This window comes from Oculina patagonica, chromosome 7 (assembly GCF_052425735.1).
Source record: "Oculina patagonica isolate OP01 chromosome 7, crgOcupat, whole genome shotgun sequence".
Lineage (NCBI taxonomy): Eukaryota > Metazoa > Cnidaria > Anthozoa > Scleractinia > Oculinidae > Oculina > Oculina patagonica.
In genome coordinates, this window is record NC_135764.1 from 3,466,432 (window position 1) to 3,492,083 (window position 25,652).

At 38.8% G+C, this 25,652-nt stretch overlaps 3 protein-coding genes across 4 annotated transcripts; 2 read left to right on the top strand and 1 right to left on the bottom strand.

Moving 5' to 3' along the window:
• Positions 1-414: 414 nt before the first annotated feature.
• On the bottom strand, positions 415-2,547 carry LOC144660077 (LITAF domain-containing protein-like). Its single transcript, XM_078520633.1, has 2 exons — positions 2,143-2,547; positions 415-1,061 (listed from the first exon to the last, which is right to left on the bottom strand). Exons 1-2 carry the CDS (start codon positions 2,445-2,447, stop codon positions 953-955), a joined length of 414 nt encoding a protein of 137 aa, XP_078376759.1. The 5' UTR covers positions 2,448-2,547; the 3' UTR covers positions 415-952.
• Positions 2,548-3,386: 839 nt separating this feature from the next.
• On the top strand, positions 3,387-8,012 carry LOC144660336 (GDP-fucose protein O-fucosyltransferase 2-like). 2 transcript variants are annotated; one of them, XM_078520945.1, is made up of 4 exons: positions 3,387-4,080; positions 5,465-5,531; positions 6,349-6,655; positions 7,258-8,012. In XM_078520945.1, the coding sequence occupies exons 1-4, from the start codon at positions 3,404-3,406 to the stop codon at positions 7,533-7,535; spliced, it is 1,329 nt and encodes a 442-aa protein (XP_078377071.1). In that variant the 5' UTR covers positions 3,387-3,403; the 3' UTR covers positions 7,536-8,012. The 2 variants fall into 2 exon arrangements, with proteins under 2 accessions (XP_078377071.1, XP_078377070.1); XM_078520944.1 differs by lacking the exon at positions 5,465-5,531 and adding an exon at positions 5,574-5,640.
• A 2,809-nt stretch (positions 8,013-10,821) lies between these two features.
• On the top strand, positions 10,822-24,269 carry LOC144660149 (KAT8 regulatory NSL complex subunit 1-like). Its single transcript, XM_078520714.1, has 8 exons — positions 10,822-11,072; positions 14,647-16,426; positions 18,375-19,105; positions 19,936-20,041; positions 21,016-21,098; positions 21,485-21,622; positions 22,095-22,390; positions 22,893-24,269. The coding sequence occupies exons 2-8, from the start codon at positions 15,360-15,362 to the stop codon at positions 23,658-23,660; spliced, it is 3,189 nt and encodes a 1,062-aa protein (XP_078376840.1). The 5' UTR covers positions 10,822-11,072; positions 14,647-15,359; the 3' UTR covers positions 23,661-24,269.
• Positions 24,270-25,652: the final 1,383 nt, after the last annotated feature.

Here is a 25,652-nt window from a genome sequence, read left to right on the forward strand (position 1 = left end):
TATACCTGCCATCTCCAACTTTCTGAAGATATTCCGACAATTTCCGAAGATGTTCCAGTGACTTCCCATCCTCGGAGACCCAGGGGAAGTTAGTGGGGGCGGGAAATTTTTCCCGCCCCCACTAACTGCCTCTGGGTCTCCGAGGATGGTGACTTCCAAGCATTGCCGAAGAGCACTGAAAACGTTCTGACAACTTTCAAATGTTGCCGATGTGTGTGAAGTCGACTCAAACTTGAAGAATAATGCTTATTTTTGGATTTTTTCATCGAAATTGAATTAAATTTACATTTAATGGGGTCTAAGAGTAACAAATTAAGATTTGTCAGTTGGGCGTGAGAAATTGGCTTGTATGCGTGAGGTGCATAATACATGAGAGTTATGACAAAAAAAAGACAATAGACACACTGAAAAAAGTTGGTTACAGTCATATTTTAACATGTTTATTTCAGCCCATAGCTGTATTTTTGTGCATTGGTGTTACAATATTACTAAAAAATCAAAAATACACGCAAGCTTCAAGTGAATTAATCTATACAACTTCCACCCTGATACTGGATACTGTGAATAAGCAATTTTGATCACTTATTATCTTGTTCGCCAGCACTACCATTCCATTATATATTTTTACTGCTAAGTAAATTTAAAAGTTACATTGATCAATAAAAAAACATAACCTTGTAATAAAATCACTATCAGTACAACATTCAGGTAATGAGAATTTTTTTTAAAAAAACATTAGTGCTATCGCTTTTCCTATTTTGAAATCTTCTGCACATGACAAATATTAAAGGTGTTTATTAAATAAACAGACATTTATGAAGCTCATTGCCGGAGCTTCAGTATTGCCTTTAATATCCACACCAAGTCAGCTACAGTTATTGTAATGTTTTTACTAATAAAAAAATTATATACACAGAGTGAACATGTAATGTGACATGCTTTGGCATCATCTTCAAGCCCGGCGGTAGACGCCCACTTGCTGATTGCAGTTAGGACAGTTGTGCATAACATCCTTCAGGCCATCAATACAGAATGGAATCAGGCAACATCCAAGCCAACCGCTATATGAAGAAAACAAAAATAACTTATTATTAATTAAATATTTTAATACAATATCTTATACCGGTAAATACAATATAAATTTTAATAATAGGGCAGTTTACATGCGAGTTTTAAGAGTAAATAGCATTTACTTTGGTCTTGCAGTACCACGCTTTGTGATTGGTTTCTCGCATCACTTTCTTATCCAATGTGATGTAAAACCGAAAAACACCAACTGTGAGTATCATCACAAACGTTTTCCTGTGCTTCACTCGGTCTATGTGTGTTTGCTTCAAGTTTTGATGTGTTTGTTCGATTGTTTGTGTCTTTTGTGATTGGCTAAATAATGACTGTGCTTGGTTTTATGACACTCAACTTGGGGACGCTCAACAGGTCCAGAGACTTGTTGTCAAAATTACACAGATCAAAGAAACCAAAGATCCCTTGGGCGACCACAAGTAATCTCTGTTTTCCATCCTGCAATGCACTTTTATGCTCAATCCCCTCCAACTTTCTGTGTATGAGCCTATGAGGTGCCCTACAAAATGGGTCTGTTGTCTAGCTTCAAAGCAGGAGCTAATTACATGTAGCTTTTGAATTTTCCTCTATAATTTTGAAAACAGTTTTGGACTTTACATGTACAAGTGGTATTGTCTTTGCAAAGAGCAGCGCTTTCCAGTGGCTTTCTATGTCAATTTTGTGTTACTCTGGGGGTAGCTGCAGAATGACAACGGGTGCCAGCAGATTTTGTACACTACACAGTAAGGAAAGAGACAAAGATACTGCCTAAGTTTGAAATACGAAAAAAGTAATTTAATTTATTTGGTAAACAAACAGAATCACATGCATAACTTTGATAATCACATGCATAACTTTAAAGGATTCATCCACAGACTCTAAAGAGAGAAGCGTATTTAAAAGTCTTATAGTTAAATTTGGTTCTGCGATTGCAAATTAAGATACAGAAATGCTTGAATCAAAATATTTAATAAATTAAAGACTTGTTTCATTTCACAAGATTCGGTCATGGTCTGACAATAATATGTTGCCAAAATTGCAAGCAACTTTAAATTCAAATTGAGCTAAACTTGAGCTTACTACCCCATCAGCGCCACACCGCCACAGGCAATCCAAGTCAAGGTGCCAGGCTCGTATCTAGTGGCTGTTACAATACTAGCTTGGCAGTAAGGGCAAGTCATCGCCACTGGGTTTTCAAAGAACCTCATTCCACCAACAAAAACAGTTGGCTGTGTGTGTATAACAGTGGTCCCTGGTGGATGATGTCCTTGCACTGGGTAGCCCGGTTGCTGTGGGTAAGCTCCTGGTTGTTTAGTTTCATATCCCGGCGGACCAGGGTAAGCTGGAGGGGCTGCATGAACAACAGTTACTGGCTGTTCGCCGCTCATTTTCGTAAAAGAAGGCCTTTAACTCGAAATCAGTGTCGAAATACACTACACCAGAAAACTCCCAAATAAACTCGTTCGTCACTAATGGCGTCCAGTCCACTGGCCGTGGTGACATCATATTCTAAACCTGGAATGACGTCGAAATGACGTCAAGACCATAACAACAATCCTTTACAAGGAAGCTCCATCATGATCACTTAAGTGGTTTACATAGAGTTCCTATTATATAAGATACAATTAAAATCAATAAATAGAGCTAAAACCGAAATATATAAAATATTTACAACATATACACTACAAGAATTAAAAATACTTAATTATAAAAAGCAGAAAAAAGACACTTCTTAATAATTGGCAAACTTGCTGAGTTTCTTACAGTTCTCTTTAACTTATTAAAGTCTTCAAAACAGTGGTACCGCGAACGATGTTTTCCCCAATTGTTTTGATTTTGGGGAGTTTATAGTTTCTTTATTGCGAGTATTGTAGGAGTGCATATCACTCTTTCTTACCATAGCCTGGATATTGAAATTTGTTGTTGTTGAAAGAAAAGAAGTTATGGCTCCTGGTTTATACAGTGGCACGCAAACGGTAAATATCTGAGTTTCGGTGTGATCTCAAGCGTTTTTACAGCGAATTTTATTTGTGCCACGAGTTCTTTGGGGTGCCAACTGGACTACTACCCTTCCCCCCCCCCCCCCCTCCTATACACACACTGTAACCCATGCCCAGGGGGTCGAATGTATTGTCAAATGTAATTAAATAAAGGAATAGAATAGAAATAAATTGAATGAATGATTCTATTATTAAACTTCTTTTTATTACCATTCATTCGTGTTGGCCAGTTATTGGTCTGCTTTGACAAATTAACAACAGGCCTTGTTTTTCTAACCAATCAGATTTGAGAGTTGTTATATAATAGTTCGAATCAATATTATTTTTCCCGCGAGAATAGCAACATGGCGGCTCAATGGTGGGTTTTCGCTGTTCTCTTTGTCGCAATAAATCTCGGCTCAGCTGTTTTCGGCGAAGACACAGATGACGACAATATTGCATTTGAAACTTCAAGCCAACATGGCCTTAATGTCGATTCATTTCAAGGGAATAACGATACAAAATCAGACAGTAAGAGATACCTACTCTACGACGTGAACCCGGGCGAGGGGTTCAACCTCCGCCGGGACGTTTATATGAGGGTAGCAAATATGATGAAACTCCTACGAGAAAAACAAAACTGGGTCCTTGTCATTCCACCATGGAGAAAACTGTACCACTGGCGATCTCCGATCGAACAAAATGCCCTCCCGTGGCGAACATTTTTTGACATGGAAAGCTTGAATCGATATGTTCCTGTGATAGAATTCGAAGACTATGTCAAAGAAACCGGCGAGCCGGCCATAGACGAAATCCTCTATTTACAAGGCTACGCTGAGGGCTGGAAAGACGGACATTGGGAAGAAAAAATTGATGATAGAGACTGCATTGACAGACCTATTTACCACAAAGACGAAGACGGGTTATATCGCGGGTACTTTTGGGGAATGGAAGATGTCTTCGCGCGAAAATTTAAATGTGTATCTGTCCAGGGCACATCTGCTATACTAGTTCCTACACTTCTCGAAAAAATCAAATCAAGGTAAGAATGTTTTAAATTCGAATTCTCTATTCAAAATTTTTTTTAGAGTACGTCTTCTGGATTTTTTTTTCTTTTTTTGCATACGTGATATTGTTTATTCATATTGATAGCTCGCGAATCAAAGGCACTTGAAATGTATTCAATTCCACGTGTCAATTTCTTTGTTTTCGCTGGTGTGTTTTGGCTAGCTAGAGGAATTTTCCACGGCGGGTAGAATATTACATTAAAATGGCTTTTACAGTAAATAAAATCGTTCCTATTAAATTAATGTACATTTGTACGGTGCTGCTAGAGTGATTTTAACCAATATACCGAAAGGACATCTCAACTCTTAAATAATATAATTATATTGATCTCAGTTCAAAGAGAACAAACAAGATTCCATATAATTCTTTTCATTTCTGTTGAATTAAAATTTTATCATCATAATACCTGGATTTTTTTTCAAATTTTGGAGTAAAACTTAAGCAAAGGGCTAGATAAAACGGTTCTAGGTTTTAATTTTATAATATCAGGTACTTGTATATGTTGTGGTTTAATTTTTCGGGGGGGCTTGGTTTAATTTTTTCAAACTAGTTTGATTTTTAGTTCCCTTTGTTTTAGATTATGATAATGAATATGAGACAATGAAAACTACAAAATCAAACTAGTTTGAAAAATTTTAAAAACGGGCAAAGATAAATTTAAACCACAACATATTGGTTTTTTGTATGTGGGGTATTTTTTGGTGAATGGGGGAAATTTATTATACTGTAAGAGTCTGGTTATAATAAGGCCCCCTGTTTATGAGCTAACCCAGTGATGGACCCAGCTTTAACAAAAAAAAAAACTAAAATAAATAAAAAATATCCTGGTTATATTAAAGCCCACCACTTGGATATAGGCTCTCCCACTAAGTAGTGACACAGTAGTACCTTTTTGTTACCACTTATCTCACTAACATCCAGCAGTGAATAGATATTCAAGTGGAGTGTAGATAAAAATCTTTTATCAGAGAGGTTTTCTTTTCACCATACCCTCATCAGATCCTAACTTGTAGTCCTGGGTTATAAATTTTAATAAGTGGGGGTTTTTTTTTTTTGTTGTAGTGTTAATTGGCTTTCAAACAACCTGGCCCAGTTTAGCAATCATTTACCAAGTACATTGCAGTGGCGGATCCAGGCCTTCAGATAAGGGGGGGGGGGACGATCATCCTGAGCCTGGAATAAGGGAGGTGCTCTTGAAAATATTTTTTCTCTGCCCTACAGACCTCCATTTGGCCTAAAAAAGGTGGGGGTCCTGCCCCCCCCCTCCCCCTAGATCTGCCACTGCAACGTTACACCTGCACAATCCTACAGACCTGCAGGCCCTTTAAAGTAATTGGGTTTTTTTCACTGTGTTCCAGATCAGTGTTTGTAGAGAGATTTGAGGAAGTATTGCACATCATTTATGGAGAGAAGGATTACTGGGAGGTACTGTAACTTATATGTTTGTGATATCTTTTATTGTTTCAGGTCTGTATTTGTTGACAGATTTGAAAAAGTTATGCACATCCATTATGGTCAGGTGGAATATTATAAGGTAATCTGAAATGCCTTAAAAAATTCTCTGAGAATTCTACAAGTACCAGAAAATTCCGATGAACTCTCTCCATATTTATTCAAAAAGCTTTCTCTGGTGAGCTTATTTTTTTAGGAGAGGGAGGGGAGAGCTTAAATATCTCGAGAATTTTGGGTTCAAAAAATGTAGATATTCGCCACGCTCCCTGCGGTTTGTATTTTGATGAAATATTGCATCTGAAAATTTCGGTTTTGGTATATGCCCATAAGCCCACAGGCTTATTTTGGGAGAGGTTTATTATTGAAGGGATTTTTGCACCTGAGATTTGTAAGGGGGTAGGAGGGTAATTTTGGGAGGGCTTATTTTCAAGTGAGATGTAAGATTGCAGAAAATTAATTCAGTGCTCTGTAGAACAAGGTATGAGGCAATGGGCTCTAGAGTTACTCAAGGAATGTAAGGGTCGTCACAAAGTGCGAGGCAGCGAGGTGTGCTATTCCATATCAGTTAGCCTAGATAGCACTTTGGTTAGCCTAAATGGTACTCCGGTTTGCCTAAATAGCACTCTGGTTAGCCTACAGTTAGCTTTGTTTATTTTGAGTAGGGATTTTTGCCTCGCATCCCTTGCGTGCCTCACTGCCTCACCTTGCATGCCTCGCTGCCTTGCACATTTGTAAGACTCTGTTGTAAGGGAGATGAGATATTGATCAGTGTTGTTTGTCCTTGCCACAGGCAAGAAGAAGCCTTGTGTTTGCCAAGCACTTGAGAGATGAAGGAGACAAGTTTCGAAAAGAAGTCTTAAAATCAGACGACGAGAGAGATGCAACCGTCATGGACGTAGACTGGACAAAGAATAAGAAGAAGGAAGGAAGTGCCAAGGGAGGGCCATACCTCGCTGTTCACATGAGAAGAGCTGATTTCCTGTATGCCCACCCTGAAGGTGTCCCATCATTGGACAATGCCATCAAGCAGATTAAGGAGATTCTCAAGAAAGAAAAACTTGAGATGGTTTTTCTTGCAACAGATGCTGATAAAGAAGGTGATTTTCTTACACAATGTGTTTCTTTTATAATTATCCCAAGAGTGCATAAGTTGCGGGAAGACACAGACACAGATCAAACAGTTGCCATAACAAAGCTTTATACTGTTGAATAGCTTTCATTTGAATGGCTAATCAAAAGTCAATTTAAATCACAATTTTAATAATAATCAATCACCTCTTGTGCACTTCAGGGTTTGAACAAAAATTTTTATGAGGGAGGTGGGGGTTGGATGTTATTTAAGACTGGGCACTTATTAACTTTTCCTCCCTACATGGTGGGTGCTTATTCGAGGTTGGATGCTTAATCAAATGAAATGGTATCCACAGACCAAGAAAAATGACAAAATAATTACCTTCGCAGCATCATGTTCCATTTTGGGAGTAAAAAGGCAAGACAAGCAATTTATTTGTGGAAGTCTAATAATCAATTAATTCAATCAATTGTGCAATCCTTTCCTAGGCCTGTGTTGCATAACGCTTCCTTGTTGTTGTATAACAATGTTGGCCATTTTTCACTCAATTTAATGCTCCAGGCCACATTAAACTAATGGCAAAAATGACAGACAACAATAACAACAATAAAATTCTCCATTTTTTAGAGGTGGATTATTTGAAGAGCAAGCTGCCCCTGGCAAAGTACGACCCTCCAAAAGAAATTTTGAGAAAATATCGTGATGGAGGAGTGGCCATCATAGACCAGTGGATTTGTGCACATGCCCAATACTTTCTTGGAACATGTGAATCTACGTTTTCATTTCGTATTCACGAAGAAAGGGACATTTTAGGTTTCCATGGTGACAAGACCTTTAATTGTCTTTGTGGCGATAAGAACATGGGAAAATGTGAACGACCATCGAGGTGGAGAATAGTATATTAATATATCATACAGTTCATCAATTTTTCAAATTTAATTATTGCACTTCAAATATGCTGTGCCAACAGATTTATTGTACATTGGTATATAGGAAATAAGATATTGTGTGCAATTGTAGGTAGGTTATAAAATGTTTTCGGGGGTTGTTGTCAAATGACGCTCAGTAATTTTTGGTGATATAATTTGCAAATAATTATTAGAACCAAAACAATAGTTTTCATTATACATTTGTAAAGTATTAAAAGAAATCAGATCATTGCAGTTGCACCTGCAACTTAAGCAGTTCAGGAAAGAAGCCAAAATAATTCAAGGCTCTGAAAACAGGACTTGTACTGTACCCCTTGTCTGCCCCTGATCTCTGTGTTTTGGGTGTGAGTTGATACATTCCTGTGAAAGGAATTGGTTTTATGTATACCATTTCTTTTACTATTTATGATGGGTGACAGGATGCCCAATAACAGTTTGTAAAGGGGTTAAGTACCGGTAAATAAAGAAAAAAAATATCTCTCAATAAAGTGTCAAATAAAGTTGATTTCCGAAGAAATGGAAACTATTTCTTAAAAGAAGGTTAAATACCCTAAAGAAAACACTTGTATCCCCTGACATTCCATTTCTACCCCAACTTGCCTTGGAAATGTCACCAACAGTCCTGCATTGTTCTGCCACCATATAGATTCCGTCCTTTTTTATCTGCTTTACTTTTTTTTCTGCTTATTACTTTTTTATTGCTAAGCAGTGTAGAGCTTTATTTCTTTTCATCGTTCCTTTTCATTTCATTTGTTTATTATTATTTTTCTTGTTTGTATTGTATTGGTATTTATCCATACGTCCCCCATGGAAGGTATTTTTCTTAAGACCCCCCACCTCCCCTCTGGAAATTCCAATTAAGCTTCATACATTTCCATAAAGTTTTTGGCCTTTGAGACCCCTCCCACTCCCAGAAATTTCCAATCCCTTCCATCGGGGGAGTATGGACATTGTCTGAGACCACACGTTTTTTGTCCATACACTGTGCCCTATCATTTAATTTACTTCCTTCAAAACTGGCTTAAAATTCCTGACAGCCTTTTTTTATATGTTACCATTTGCAACACCTTAGGAAAATGTGGGGACAATTTCTGACCATACAACAAGTCCAATGCACAGGGAGAAATCCTCAGAATTTGCTTTACTCATTTTGCGCTTTTCAAATTGGTCACTATGGCAACTGGTAAAAAGAGTGCACAATGGATCTGTCTTAACTCAGGGAGAGGTGGTTTTAGGCAAATATTTTCAAATCACACCATCTCAAAATTTTTCTAATGCTATCCCTCAGTCTTGATTTCTTTTGCAATTTACCATTCGCCTCCTTCACCATCTCATTTTCAGGACAAAATTGGCCCATCAAAATAAATGTATAAGTCCTGGGACAAATACGTAGATTTCGTTTTCCTGGTTTTGGGTTTTGGGTGGGGGGGGGGGGGGGGGGGGGGGAAAAAAGGGGGGGGTTGGGGGGGTGGGGGGGGGGGGGGGTAATTGAATAAAAATGTAATTCCCACGATGAACTGTTTAATTGTCAGGCTGTTTGTACAACACAACCCTCGCAACAGCAATAAATATGAACAAATAAGAGTGTCCCGATAAATGTGTCATACTGTACTCAAGATAGAATAATTCAAAAGCTTGAATAAGTTGAATTTTCAAGTCAGGCTGTGTCAAGCCATCGTTACTGCCAGGAGAATTTTTTTTAATATACGAAAATGGTACCTCACCAGCAGGTGTGTAGTGTGTGTCCTGCCCAGGGGGAGTACTCAGGATTTGATCCCTGTCACTTGAAATCCTTTGTACCCCCTGGGGTGTCCTGGAACCTATTTCGGACCAAAATATGAGATTTTTCCTAGCCTATTTCAGACAAGATTGAAACCAGGAACTGCTGCAGTTCATGTGAACAGTTGACAATGGCTCCAAATTCCTGGGGTTTTGAAATATTTGCACTTTTCAGTGGATGAATAATAACAACAGTTAAAAAATGGAACTTACATAATAAGGGCCATAGGGGTATGGCTTTGTGTACTCTGGTCAGCAATTAGGACTAACCATATTATATATAATTAACTGTTGTTATTATTCATCTGGGAGGCACGGTGGCCTAATGGTTAGCGCTCCAGAGTCCGGTGGGCTAAACATTAGGCCACTGCGAAATAATGCTGGTGGGTACCCTGTGACTAGCATCCCATCCAGGGTGGAGTAAAAATACTCCTAGCTGCTTACTGCTAAGGAAACCGGGATAAGCTCTAACAGTATGCACCACTTTGGCTTGAAGCTGCCCTTTTTTTATCCATTGAAAAGTGCAAATAAGTAAGTTCCAGAAAATATCCATACCCACCCCATGGAAGGTCATTGGAATTCCAAGGGGGGATACCGTGTCTTAAAAGCCAAAATATTGATGCTACCGGTATGTAAGTATGATGCTTAACTGGAATTTCCAGAGGGGAGGGGATTCAAATCAAAAAACCTTCCATGGGACTGGTATTGATATTCAGGAACAACACAATGGCTTAAAAACTGCACCCTTTAACATCACACAACTATATCTGACTTATATATGGGATCGAGTTATCCCCCTTCGGGGGTGGGGAACATACCTGCCAACTCTCCAGATTTTCCCAGGAGTCTCCAAGTTTTTCATCAAATCTCCAAGTATGATTTTCGGAGAGTATTCATACATTGTCTTAAAATGATGTCCTTACGATGCAATGATTTCTGGACGTATCCAGATTTTTGTACTCTGGGGGTGGTGGCAGGTATGGTGGGGAACCTCATGGTGAGACACAAAAAAGGAAGATGCGTGTAAAAATGGGCCTATATGACAAAATAAATGAACTTGCTGTGATTTTATAATCTTCTGAATTGTCTGAGCTTCTTTCTGCTGGCACTTACCCAACATTTTACCTCACTAGAAGGGGTATAGTAAACCTTCTTCACCTGAAAAAAAAAAATAAAAACAACAACATCAATAGCCTGGAATTATCACATTTTTCCACAGAATTTCCAACATTTTCACTTGAACAAAATTCATACAAAGTTGGTTAGTGGTTCAGTAGTCAAAAAACATAAAAATAGCGATCCATGATTTGGGTTACAATAGAAAATTAATTTCTAAATAACAAAAAAATAAAAAGAAGCATGACTCTGATCCCGTTTCACCCGTCCCGAAACCCTTTCGGGAGAAGAAATTCCATATATGGATTTGTATACAGAGGCCAGGCTACTGAGCCCTTAACAAAGCCCAGTTGACAAAAATTTTTACCGTGATTGTGCAGACGAAAAATAACTTTCTGCGCTTGCTGGAAAAAATATTTCGCACTGTGACTAACAAATGTTCATTTCACGGAAATTTTGACAAAATGGAATTCTTCACCAAATTCGACAAACTTAGATGTTGGGATCTGAAGAAAATGGAAGAATTTGGTGTTTTTCAACCTGGGGACAGAAAGCGATCGGACTGGGTACAAGAAAAAACAGACCTTTGGCGAAACTCGGAATCTTTCCTTCTCGCAGGTAAGATTTTTGCTAAAACTAATCTATGGTTCTTATATCAAGACTAAAGGCTATTTATGCAGTTATTTTATTTTTGAGAAAGGGCACTGGTGCAAAACCCGAACAAGAGACCTTGAATAAAGAAGTCACGACATCCAAGTACCCCCCTCCAACAGCCAGAAAATTTCTTCAAAACTTTCGCTGTTCTTTCAATATTTCAGCTGTTTTAACGCGATACGGATTTGCATCTTTGGCGATTCATTTATCGGCGATGATTTTCAAATTTAGGGGGCGCGTATGTCTGGATGCGAAAGGATATTTATCAGAAGCGGGCTTGGGTTAAAATTTTTCGCGTCGACAAGTATCAACATAAACGTTTACAGGTTGGTACGTGGTCAGTGGTGCGTGACAATGCGTCTTACGGGGGAAGGGGTAGGGAGTGATTTGTCGACAAGTTTGCTAATTCCCTATTTTCCAATTGCCCATAATACACTTTGTTTGCCCCCCAAATTTTGCATAAACTATTGTTTTCAAATTCTCTTGGGAGGACTGCATATTTCCAAAACAATAGTTTATGCAAAATTTGGGGGGCAAACAAAGTGCAATTATGGGCAATTGGAAAATAGAGAATGGTGTTTGAAGGGAGAAATTTCATCAAGCCTGACCTTGCTCTTTTTTAACTTTACGAAAAAGGATAAAAAAAACCTGCAATATTTTCCATGAATTGCTCAGTTATTTCATAATTTCTTTGTTTTCATGTGACATTATCAAAATTCTAAAATCTAAAATTGCAAGGTCCCTGGCTTTTATTTCATTTTTTGGCCACTGGAGGTCCTAAATTTATATCTTGTTCAAGGTTTTCAGCTCAATAGCATCTTTTGTCTTTGAAACAGAGCATTTCGAATTTTGGAGTTGCCGAAATCATCATACAACACCAACTGAAGATAGCCACCAGGGGACTGTCACATATTATTTTTTCTTAAAGTGTTTCTTAGCAATTCCAACAGTTGAGGCATATTTGCAAGAAGTATTTGTGAATGTTAACTAGTTCATAAGGGTGACCTGATCGCTTTTTTATAGCAGAAGTGAATTCCTTATGTTTAAATTATTAATTTTCAGTTGCCATATTGGTGCCCACACTGAGCTCTATAAATTTGTGGGACATTTTGATGGGTGACTCGAGTAGGGAAATTATACCGCACAGACCTGAGAGTCAGCTTTGTAGATTAAAACTATTAATTTTCTATAACATTGTGACATTTTTTAACTCGATGATTTTGGTTTTACTTTTTCATCGTGTGACAGTGAAAACCAGCTATTCCATTGATGCTGTGTACCATGAGATCTACTGGTTGGTAAAGAAAAAGAAAGAGATACAAAATGGCCAACAAAAAAAAGAAAGGACAAAAACTGACACAGTAAAATTTAGTTATTAGAAAAAACAAAGGCACAAAATGCATTTTTCTATTACTGTGATTAACCCCCCGGGGGGGGGGTACTCCCTATAATGGCCTATACCTCCCCGGAGGCTCTGCCCGAAAGGGGTACCTTTTTCAGGCTTCAGGTATATAAAAGGGTAGGGATTTCACAATATTAGGTATATGAAAGGGTATAGAAATCTGATATTTAGGTTTTTCAAAGGGCCTTTAATTAAAAAATTTCGAACAGATGCAATTCAAGCTAATTCATGGCTGTAATATTTCAATTAATTAAGCGCTATATGAAAATGACAAGAAAACGTCTTGATCTAAGTCTATGCCCTGTCTTTCGGGTATATGAAAGGGATACCTTTTTTAAGTGAAAGGTATACAAAAGGGGTACAATTTCTGTCAAAAATGGTATATACCGTATTTTCTCGATTAAACGCCGGGCCCCGAATAAACGCTGGGTCTCCAAGCTATATTTGAAAATAAAGCACTTAAACATTTATTCAAGATTTAATATGTTTTGGAAATAATGTCTTCATATGTGGCTGTCAAAAATAATAAATAAAAATCATTTCTTAGAAACATAGGGCTTGAATAAACTGCTGGAATCAAATAAACGCCGGCTCTATCGGGCCAAGTTTGAAATAAACGCCGGGGGCGTTTAATCGAGAAAATACGGTAAAAGGGTAAGGGGTTAGAGCTCGGGGCGGAGCCTCCCCGTACAAATCTTTTTTGAGTACCCCCCCCCCCTGGGATTAACCATCAGATCACACAAAAAGTTTGGTCCCAGCAGCTTTGCACTTGATGCTATCTTTCTATGAATATTAAGATAAGTTTCCTGAGGTGTGGACGAGAGTACAATCCTAGCTAAACTTCTGGTCATTTCCAGATTCCTGCATACATGTACATGGTTTATGTAGACTGCAAAACAGTCGTATCTTTTGCGAACGCGCTCGGTGTTGAGGGTCTGGAGCCAATGTCAAAACTATGGGTGAGACTGGGGAGCGAGGCCGCAAGACGATCGGCGCTCGCGCCTCGATAAGCGCTTTTTCCAACGTCGATAAGCGCTTTTTCCAACGACTTAAGAGAAAAAACGACTGTTTTGCAGTCTAGGTTTATGTGGCGTGAATGAATTTTTTAAATTCAGGGATTTGTCAGGCTCGATTTCCAGCCACTTTTTGTGAAAATGAGCCTGGGCTCCTCCCCCTCTCTCTTGGAGCGGAACAAAGACCAGATTCGAGAAGGCGGCGCAAATCGAGCCTAGGGATTTGACTGCAAGTGGTCCTGTCTTTAAAAGCTTCAAAGTTAAAGTTGTGCCCTAAGGGTGCTGAATAAATTCATTGTAGCACAGCAACAGTATGTCTTATTTTATTTTTTTTTTGGCAGACAGGATGTGCCCTTCAGATCCCCAGCTGTGGGCTAAAAACATATGAAGGTAAAACTTTTCATTCAGAAAATATCTTTCTAATATTCGTAGAACATTGTGAATTTCTAAATGGTAGACAGTCACCTTTCATTTGACTAGGAAGGCATTTAGACATGTGTTTTTATTTCTATTTATGTATCTTCTCGCACAAAAACAAAGAGAATATTTGGTTAGCAACTGAGAAGAGTCATTAGCAAAACACTCCTTGCTGTGCGACTTCCGGTCTGTAGATCAAACTATGCAAATCATGAAAAAATCTACAGTATTTTGCGGCGAAAGTAACACTCCGGTTGATTAAAGTTTGACTTCGAGTGATAATTAATATCGTAATAACTCTAGTTCTCTAATATCGTTTAGAAATAGACAATACAGCACTAATAAACGTGTCGTATTAAGCCTTAAATACCAGGAAAGATTATCGAACGAACGACACGAACGGAATATTCGCTATTTTATAAGTTCCTTTATACTTCGATCCTCGATTCACAAGTGGTTAAAGTTGTGATTTTACCTAATATAACGCTTTAAATGCCGAATGAAATACTCTTTGCTTAAATTTCTTTCGTCTGATTCTACTTAGTGAAATCCCTGATCGAAGGAATAGTCCGTTCCGGCTTCGTGGCTCGTTATCCTCGCGAGAGCACAATTCTCCTGTTTTTCCTACAAATCCTTCTCACATAAGCCAGTACGCAATCCTTAATTTCCGTGAAAATAAAACGTTCTTGCTTTCTTTTTCTTGCAGATTTCACGAGGAGGAAAATTTTCGCGCCGAACGCGATATCTCTCGCGAAGGAGGTGTGTTCGAAACGCGCACAGGAAATCCAAAACTGCGCTTTTATCTGATGAAACAATGAATTCTCCTTGGCCGCCTTTGTCCGCTGATGGCGCCTATTGTTTTCTCCACCAATCACGGAATTCATCGTATAGGGTGGTCTGAGGATTGATGCAATCGCCTAGAGCATGTGATATTTGCACGAGGGTTTTGCTGATACAAGAAGCTTGGAGTGGATTCTTACGCCGCCATTTTGGTTAGCGGGAAAGGAATTTTAACTCGCTTCTGGGGTGGCCTATTTGGAAGTGAAACGGACTGCAATATCATTCCGAAGGTTTCAAATACTCCCATCTTTACTCCTCGACGTTCCGGTTTGGTGTCGACGGAGATTCAGTGCGGAAAATCGAAGACAAAAATTTGGTGTTTTTGCATATATCAAGTTTGGTGTGTTCTTTTGCGAGATTAGAACACGCACCACCAAGACGTGGCGGTCACGTGCTCGTCGCGCAAAAAAAACGTTTTCTCTACTCCCCTTGAATGAACTTTAGAAACTTTGAATTTTCGGGTGAATTTCATCTTTTGCTTTATTTTTTTGCTTTATTTCCCTGTTGTAAGCAGCCGCGAAAATGCTTTCAACGGGGCCTCGTTGCCATCGGCAGTCATTGTGAAGTGAAGTATGGTAGATGGCTCAAATGGCTCCCGCTTTGACCGAGGCGACCGCGTCTCCGGAGTCCTCAAGAAAGAATTCTTTGGATCGTCACTGTTCATCAACTGTACAAGGAGAACTTAAGCAAGAAAGTACTGGTCTGACGTTGGACATAAAGCTGGTTTCGCAGAACGGACTTGTACGATTGATAAGTGACAATAACATTGCAGACATTACAAATACTATCAAGCCTTCGGAGCAGAACACACCCATAGTTTCAAGACTCACCGGAGATTTGAGAGGGAAAAGTGAGATGCCAAACGGACATTGTGATGATAAACTGGAAAAGAGTGCCGTAGATATGTCGAGTTATTCCGCTGCTTCAGAGGAAAAGCGAAATTCGTGCCTTGATCTTTCGCGAACAACATGTGCTTCAACGGCGAAGACTTCGGCTGGTACATGCAATACTGTTTGTGAAAATGAAGAAAAGAGTCGAGTTTCGCAGCATCCGGTAGCTAACTTAGAATCTGGAAAGGCTTTAATTCCTCAACGGACTACACAAGCTTTTCGACGGCAAGGAAAACTGGATGGCCGGGCGCGAAGAATTGAAACGCGCCTTCGCAAACTACAAGCGCGGCAACTGAGCGACCATGTGCTTCAACAATTGGAAAATTTGGCGGAAAAGCGTGGTGAATCTCGCGATTCCTCCTCCGCTAATCTCGAACCAGTTGGAAATTCAGGAGTCGGGGTTATTCCCGAAAGTAAAAGTGCGTCAAATATTTCAACGGAAATAAAACCAGATCGAATTGACATCAAAGCACTGCCTGCAGATCTTGCAAGCCGGGCGAAAAACAACAACGCAACTACTTTCAACAGCGTAGTGAAAGATCTGGAGCGTATTTCTGCTGAATCATTCAACGCCGGAGAAGGGAATGCCTTGACGGATTTCCCACACAAATTCGATGCTGTGAATTCGCTGGAAAGTTGGAATTCACAAGTTGAATTTTTGGAAAGCATTGACGATTCAGATGCTACAGAAGCAAGTTCCGGAGAAGACAGCGACGAAGAAGGTGAATCGAAAAAAACGAAACTACGGAGCAAACGGTGAGTAAAATTTTATTATCTTATCGAAAGTATGACAGTGTTGGGGAACGAAAAAGAAATATCTTTTCGCGTCTTGTTAATTATCGAGAAAAAGCGTGGGAGCGGAAACTCTCTGCCGCGATTAAAATCCGTGATGAAACTTTTCCAATTCATTGAATGGAGGCTTATGGATTTTTGTCTATTTTGGAGCTTTTGTAAGATTATATTCATAATGGTAGGTTAACTAGAGACTGTCTTCACGGAAAACTTAAGTTCTGTTCGAAACGTTTGTGCTACACGGATGACATTTTAAATTTCCCTCGCGCACAAAATTTACAACGCCAAACTAAAACGATCTGAAGCGGGAAATGTGTACATTTATTTTCTTCTTCATTCCCGTTTTCAATGAAAACATCAAAATTATTACAACAAACTAAGAGCGATCGCAAGCTTGTAGAATAATGATTTACTGTTTTTCTATGTTGGAAATTTATTTTCATGCTGTTGGGCGATCGTTTCCCAATTTAATTTTCCTGACATGCTAGCACAATTCACGGTTTTAGTCTTTTATCAAGGTGTTCCAAAACTTTCTATTGACCAGTATGACCTAGCGTAATTCATGATAAATATTGAGAAACGAACATTAAATGTGCTTGTAGATCCTGTTTCTCGCTTGTATTTTGTTTATTTTCCATCTTCTGTCCTGAATTAAGAAAATTTGCATATATGTCGTAGAAGCTATAAAAGGAAAATTTTAATTTTTTAGAATGTAATTTTCACAAACCATTTTATTTCAGACGCCTTCCAAATTCACACTTTTCATAATTGAGAGTGATTTTGTACATTTCTGTGGAGCTGTAGTAAAGCATTATTCTTTTTTTGTTTTCCATCTGAGAAATAGAAATGTTGTTTTCTAGTTTGTACTTGTTGTGAATGAATTATTTTCATCAGGGCTTCTTTTCTTTGTACCTGGTAAATATTTGAAATCTTGGTGTATACGACAGAAAAATAAATTATTTATGTATTTTCATTTTTGATGACCAGCAAATATTACCTTGTAAAATTGTCTACATAAATTTTCCTTGTTAGCGGGACCTTGTAAGACTTTGAATTGTTCTGATTCAAAACAGCACCTATATATCTTCTGTTGTTTTTATCATGTTATATTATTTTTCAAGTAAAATGTGAAGATTATTGTCTGCTCAGGTACACTTTACGTTAACTATATGTTACATTGTTTATCTGTTGTAAGATTTGTTTTCTTTTTACACATAATTCACACACTAAATTTCTCCAATTTACCATTGCTTCAAGCCCATCTTCAAGCAACTTCTTTGTTCAATATAATAGTATGCAACAATAGTTTTTTTTTTTTTCTGTTAATACCTGACCAAGTAACATTAGTATGCTGTGTGCAGTTAGCATGAAGTCAAATAGTTTGCTTTCATTATTATGTTATATTATATTGAGTCACTTAAAACTATGAAATGACATATTCAAGTGGAAAGTTGAGGTTGCTCAAATCATAAAATTAACACATTTTACTGTTAGATCCATCTCATGCCTAAATTGCTTAATTGTTACGTTGTAAGTGGGATTTGCAAGAAGGATTCTTTTGGCAGAAATCTTGACCTTCAATTTAGCATTGTAAAGTTATATTGGTATATATTGGTTCAACAATTTTATTACGCAATGTTGCAAATTTGAAATTTGAGTACCTACTCTTGACTGTAATAGAAATGTCATTATATCCCAATAACACAGTAACTATTCTCTTGATCCAAAATCAATTTTATAACATTTGTTTTCTTAGAATTTTAGCTTACAAAGGATGTTAATGTAGATGAACAGCTTAAGTGCATTTGCATTCTCCACATTAGCCTCCACTTCAAGCTATAGTAGTTCCACTTTAACGGCAAGGATATTATATTGTAAACAGTTGATATTTAGTTAATTGTATTCCAAACAGGGCCAAAATTTTGAGGAGGCAGTATCGCTTGGAAGAAGGAATCATAGCCTCTCATTGGTCGTGGCTCCAGTCTCAAATCATTAACGTTGAACGACAAATCAGGCGGTATGACGATCTTTACAAAGGAGGAAGGTTGAGGAAAGGAACAGTAAAACTTCAAGCTTGTACCTCAAATGTGAACTTAGCAAAAGCTAGCAATGACATTGATGGCAATGGAATTATCAAGGGCATAAAGAACAATGCTGTGTCAGTGTCGTCTTTAGACATTGCAAAGTCTAAGCATTATGCTGACCACAATAAGAAGGATTCGACAAAGGAGCCAGACAACCATGTACCAAATGGAGTCAAGCGTAGCCTCCTTGATAGTTCATTGTTGAATGACGAGGAAGTACCATTAAAGCGTTATCGAACAGTCCTTGCGACAAATGACTCAACGGACAACAACAAGCTCTGTGGTGGTTTGCCATCCACTTCAAATGATGTTTTCCCTCAATGTGCAAGAACTAGAGGAGTATATACAGTCAGGAAGAGGCGCTTAGTGCATTTATCACACATTCGGCATAAGCCCAAACCTCATTCTTTGGTCTGCGGCTGTGTAACTCCTACAACTCGTTGTTTGATTTGCTCGAATTCTACAAGAACGTTACCAGTGGTTAGTTCCAGTCAGACAATGGCAGAGAAGGTAGCTTCGCTTGATGGTTCATTCCACCCTGTCCTCTCATTTTGCACAGGTAAAGGCATGAATATGCAAAATAATATTAGAACCATCTAATTATGAAGGAAGTTTGCATCAGGCACATGGATATGTCATGGGTGTTCTTTTTTTTTTATTGTTCTCAAACGAAACAAAAACTACGGGGTGAACAGGGAAATAAAATTATAAATATCTATGCTAAGCCTGGGTATCCAAACCTCCTTCAGGGTTGAGTTTGAAAAGTCCAGTTCAAAAAAAGGATTGAGATGTTTCCAATGGAAACTAGCTCTGTCGCCCCTGACAACAGCAGGGTTTTTAACAGTTTAATAACTTGGGCACAAAACTTCCCTCGTTGTATACTCAACTAATAAGCATAGTACAGTAGTAATGATAGTAACAGAGAGGAAAGACATCCAGTTTGGTCAGTAATCAAACACATGATTGGCCCAACTTATACTAAAGATGGAGGCTTTTCATGCCAATTGGGTGAAGAGGAAGGTGAAAGTAAACTGAGATGAATCATCTTGGATGGATAATGAATCCAGAGATGGGGCCATGCAAGCTCACAGTTTGTTTGTACTGACCATTCAGCTCCACTTAGTCCTCTCATTACCGCATGCTGGGGCAGCTGACATCATGGGGGCTTTACTAGTGGACAAAAACAAAGCGTTTCCCTCCAGTGGGAACTGAACTTTTTTATCATGAAAATTCTGCAAAAAAAAATTTTTTTGTCCACCAACATGGCCGTCACATGGTTACAACCTGGATATGCAAGGGGTAAACAATGACTCTGCTTTGTTTGAGGGAAAAAGAATTAGGTGATAGGTGAATAGCTATAATAAGTGGTGTTTTCTGGTGTGTTTCTAGACATTCCTCTCCAGTTGCACTTTGGAGCGTTATTGAAGAGGGGTGGCTTTGAAAAGAGAACCAAACCACAAGCACTGAGAACTCCATCACAGATAGTAGAGAAAAAGTAAGTCATTTGGTGCAAACTGTAATTCCTTTTATTTATAAATGGAAGACAGTGAATATTTTGAATAGTTTAACAGTAGGGTTTTCTTAGCACATTAGTTAGACCTCTAAACGCAGTGACATTGCTTCAAGAGAACCACCAGATGACAATTTGCTGATTGTTTAGCTGCAACAGTCATTCTAAAACTGGGAAAGAAAAATTTCTGTTTAATCTCCTACAGACGGTAAATTAACATTGGTGATAAATTTATGAATTGGTGCCAAATGTGATCGGCCACCAGCTTAATTAAATATACACCTGGGGGTTCCTTTGTTTCAAAATTTTAATTTTTAACCACATCATGTAAATTTGTCTTGTAAAGGATTGACTTTATATTATTTTGTTGGAAAGTTATTTTTAATATTTTAAATACAGTAATATCACAATTTCTAGAACCAGGGGAAATAAAAATGGTTTGAGAAATCAGGAGTTTTTAAGAAACCGAGGGTTCAAAAAATTTGGATTGTACTGTATTAGAAACACCTTTACGAAAAAATAATATGAATTAGTAGAAACTTAGCTGTGTTCTATTGGAAATCCGCGAATCTGATTGGTTCTCCCACTGTTTTCTATTCGCCGATAGAAAACAGTCGCGCGCGCGTAGCTAATTAAGCGGTAAATTTTCTTGATTTTTGTCTTCAAAGTGCACAATATTGTAGGTTTTGGACTGCAATCCTTTAGAGTTTCTACTAAAACAATTAGACTACTCGCCCTCGTTTTCTATGAGCGATAGTCAACTCGGCTGCGCCTCGTTGACTATTTGCGCATAGAAAACTCGGGCTCGTAGTCTAATTGTTAAGTAGACCCTGAAATAGACAAATGTAGAATAAATACAATTTTTCAATGTGTTGGTTTCCCCAAGATGTCTTCTGTTAGGCGAAGTGTGTCTACACTTACAGCTGTAGTGTAACATTCCTGTTTTGTAATGTAATCAGGAAGCCGCCTGTGGTGACCAAGACAGGAAAGAGACGAGGCCAGCTGGCTAAGGGTGCTGCAGCTTCTCTATTGTCTTCTGCTAGTAAGTTATTACAACTTAATTACGGTATCACTGTGCCCTGACACGTTTTATTTTTGCAAAGGTTTCATTTTCCTTAGTTTTAAGAGCTGTTGTAGATTGTAAAATAATATCAAAGGTTATTTTTCCTGTCCCTGAGAACACAGATAGGCTTGTAATATTGTCTTGAACAATTTATCCCTTCCCTTGAGTGATATGGATGGAAGTCAGCTGTATGTGTTTTGTGGTGTTGGTAATTGTAAAGTTACACTAGTGGTGAGGTCTAGAATTTTGAAATGATATTTTGCCCAAAACATTTTTAGTTTGCTTGAATTTTGAACAAAAATAAATTTAAAGTGAACGAGGGCCGTCATGTCCATAGTAATAAAAAATTTTTGTTACTGTTTCAGAACTCCACAATCAGAAGTATGAGAGAAAGCGGGGCTATTCTGTGCCTTCTACTCCAAAGAATGCATCGAGAGGTGCAGAAAATAGGGTCAGCACATCAGATGGACCAAGGAAGAAGCGAGCAGCAGCAATAAGTGCTGGTAAGGGAATAATAATATTTATTTACGGTACTCTCTCGCATTTTAATATTTACAGTAGAATCCCGATTTCTCGAACCTTTTGGGGAAACAGAAATTTCTTGGAGAAAGCAGGGGTCACATTACAGAAGTGTTATCCAAGGGAAAGAAATGAAAACTGTTTAAGAAATTGAGAGTTTCAAGAAACTGAGGGTTGAAGAAAACTGGGTTCCACTGTATGTGGTTTTCATAGCAGGCTTCTGTTGGTATCTGGTGACAGATTTTCCTTGCATAGTCAGCTGTAATTTTCCCTCCTCTTGTTGACCTGGAAAATGCTTCTCATACAGTTGCTCTTTAAACTTGGTTGTTTTCAGTTTTCTGCTTGAAAATCTCTGAAGGGCATGGATTTAGTGTTGACTAGTATTTGACTTTGTCGACCACTGCGTAGAAGTATCATTCTCACTAACTTTGTTTCATGTATTTTATTCTTTACTAGCTGCCCAGCTACAGAAGCGTGCACGGAGCTTGTCACTGCCCACTGTTGTGTCTTCACCTTCCACTCCAACATCTAGTCCCAGCCCTATCCCAGGCTTTACCCAGTCTATGCCACCATCCACCCTCAGTTCCTTGTTGAAGAAGAAGAAAGGCAACAATGCATTTGACATAAACAACATTGTTATTCCGTACTCAATGGCTTCTGCAACCAGAGTTGAAAAACTTCAATACAAGGAGATCCCAACCCCGAGCTGGCGAGTCAACGATGTAGTTGAAGAAGAGGAGACAAAGATGGAGGTAGGTTGGCTGGATTAATATCCATGCCCATAAGTGCGTGTGGGAGGTGTGGTGGCCTAACAATTAGTGCGTTGGACTACGGATCGAGCGATCCGGATTCAAACGCTTGCCGAGATTGTGTTGTATTCTTGGGCACAGTGCCCATCTCCAGCCAAGTGTGGATGCCAACGACTTAAATGCTGGGGGGTAACCCTGCGATGGACTACCATCCCATCCAGGGGGAGTTGAAATACTCCTAGTTGCTTCATGCTACTGAAACCGGGAGACTCTGGCTCAATGGGCCACTTAGCTCGTATGCGGACTTAACCTTACCTTACGTACCTTGTTCTGTTACTATGAGAGGTTATTTGGCAAAATAGTTATACACCATATTTTCTTTCTGGAGTGGCCACTCTCAATTTAGAAGAAGAGGAACAATTCTTTTCCTGAAATGCAGTAAAATCTCATCTGTTAGAAATCCCCAATTGAGCAAGTGTTTTTTTTTTTCTTCCATCTCTGACAGGTGGATCAAACTGAAAAGGATCTGACTGAAAAGGGAAATGAGGACACATCAGATGAGTATTACATCACAAGACATGGATTCTGTGAGGAGCATGAACGCAAACGATTCCTTGGACTAGTAAAGAAGAAAAGAAAGCGAACTTCAAGGCAAAGCAGTGAAATTAGCCTTCCAGATCCACCATCTCCACTGGGATATCCAGACAGTCAAGGAGGTACGCCGCCTGGGACGCCTACATGTAATACACCATTGCCGACACCAACTGGCACCTCCTTGCCACCTATATTCTCTGTCACTTCTGCTGTTCCACCTCCGTCTGCAGCTGCGTTATCTCCTTCTGGGACTAGCACGCCCACCTCGGCGATGCCCCCATCAATGGAGAAATTTCATCGCTCTTTCTCAGATTCTAAGCTTCTGCATCGAAGATCTTCTTCAACTGATAGGTCAGAAAAATCTGTGAACGACGAAGAGCTCTGGCCACCAGTACCACCATGGCCAGAGAGAACATTTCCGCTATCAGACTCAGATTTCTCATCACTTAAGCTTCCTACTCCTCTTCCGACACCTGCTTCTTCTGTGCCAGTTTCTCCTTCGGCATCATCACCTGCTGACAGCCCTATGTGTTCTCCTTTGGCAAGCCCAGCCTCCGACGCAAGCAGTGAAAAGAATGAATGGACAGTAAAACTCGTTACAGACCAGGGACCAGGCCCAGCTGGCGAAACAGGAGGGGCGCCAAGAAAAGGAATTGTGTTAAAACTAGCAAAAAGATAATAGGAAAAAAAAAATAATAATGGTATAAAAGTAAACATGGGGTTTCCAGGCGAACAGCTTCCTTCAGCTATCAAGAAAGGGCCTTGACGAAACTTTGTATAATATAAATCTGGGTTAGGTATGCAATTTTTGTAACACAAGTGTGTGGACAAAGGAGTCACACCTCCCTAAAGGAAAGGTTCTGTTCAGTTTGTATTGAAGTTGAACAAATCATTCTTGCAAGCGTGTTTGTTGTTGTAGTGGGAGTTAGTGGTTCACTTTTTGTTGCCCTTTCTTGATGGAGGTCAAGTTTGTTGTCTGACTCCTACAGGAGTGCGTTAGAAGTTCAGGCTTTGATTTGAAATACCACACAAAGTATTAGTGATTGAAGAACTGAAAAAAAAAATGCCCGCGTATAATGCATGTACCCTGTACGTAAGCATTCTTTCGTTAAGGGAGAATTTTCTCTCACAAGTCACGTTTGTATATAGCCCACATATTTCCGCTCGACTAACACTTGTATTTTATGAGTTTTAAAACATCGTGTACATTATTAACATTGCCATAGATTTGTAGAGGTTTGGTTACAACGAAAATGACAACTTTGTGAATAAATTGATTTATATTATATAGAGTTGTTTATGATTGATTCTAGTTAATTCAATAGAATGTTTTCATGGCAGCCATGTTGGAGGAGTCAAACGTAAAATTATATAAACATGATTTCTGTTTTCCGTAAGGAAATCATTTTATTGTTTCAATCCTCCAATATGGCCGCCATGAACACACTATTAGTAAAACGCTCCCTCGATGTTAATATGTGGAGTTGTTGACATGGTTATGGTGGTTTTCCAGTCGTTTGGACAATGACTAGCCTGAATTTCAGACGCATCTCTCCGGTCGCCTGCTCTCTTCTCACGAGCAGGCGTGCAGAGAGAGACGTATGAAATTCAGGCTTGACAGTGACAAACCCAAGTTATTGTGACCGCGTTTATTGGTTTTCGAAAGGCGGTAGATAAAAATAAAACAATTGAAATAAAAGCTGAGCAATAGACAACGGTACCATGTGCTACATCGCTCGTAAGAGTCGCTGGTAGTCTTCATTGGAGTCTTGGAGGCTCGTGAAAAAAAAGCCGTTGCGTTTCAAAAAGTGGGCAGGGTCGATAGGAGCGGCTTATCTTCGGTGGGAGGGTGTGTTTTGACAATTTTACGGTACAGTAAAAACCCGCGTGTAAGAACCTACTTTTTTCAGAGTTTGGCAAAACAGGTTCTTGTATTGTGGGGTACTTATTGACAGTTTAGGCTAAGTAGGTTCTTAATTTCTACAGAGTAGACATTGTTGATTATCAGAAAATAGTATAAAATCTGGTCTGTTCTTCATTATAAATATTTATAAATGTACCCATGTTGCCAAAAGTCCAACAACATACTGTATATACCCCGGTAACATCACCTTTCTGGTTTTTGGTTAAAAATATATATATAAATTAAATAGTTAAACCCTACATATAAGAACCTGTTGGAATTTTTTTGGCTGAACAGGTTCTTATATTTTGGGGTATTAAAAAAGCAAATTTCTGCCAAAAGGTTCTTAAATCCCTAGGTTCTTGCACGCGGGTTTTTACTGTATTAGGGCCTGTTTACATGATTCCGGAATGACTTTCATTCCGGAACGAGTTCATTCCATACCCATCATTTCTTTGTATCTGTTTACATGATACCGAGACGAAAGTCAAGTCATTCCGGAATGAGTTCATTCCGGTTTTCATTCCGGAATGAAACTTTCGTTCTGGAATGACATTTCATTCTGGTATCATGTAAACGCAGAACGAATTTCGTTCCGAGATGAAATCACAACTCATGAAACCACATACGGACTCCACAGTTTGAATTCAGAGCGAAAAACGAAATAGCATTCACTATTTAGCCCAATGAAGCAGCTCTACGGTCAAAGTACTCGTTAAAATTGCAGATACGGCCATTAATAGGCACAAAAACATGTTTGCGCGAAAC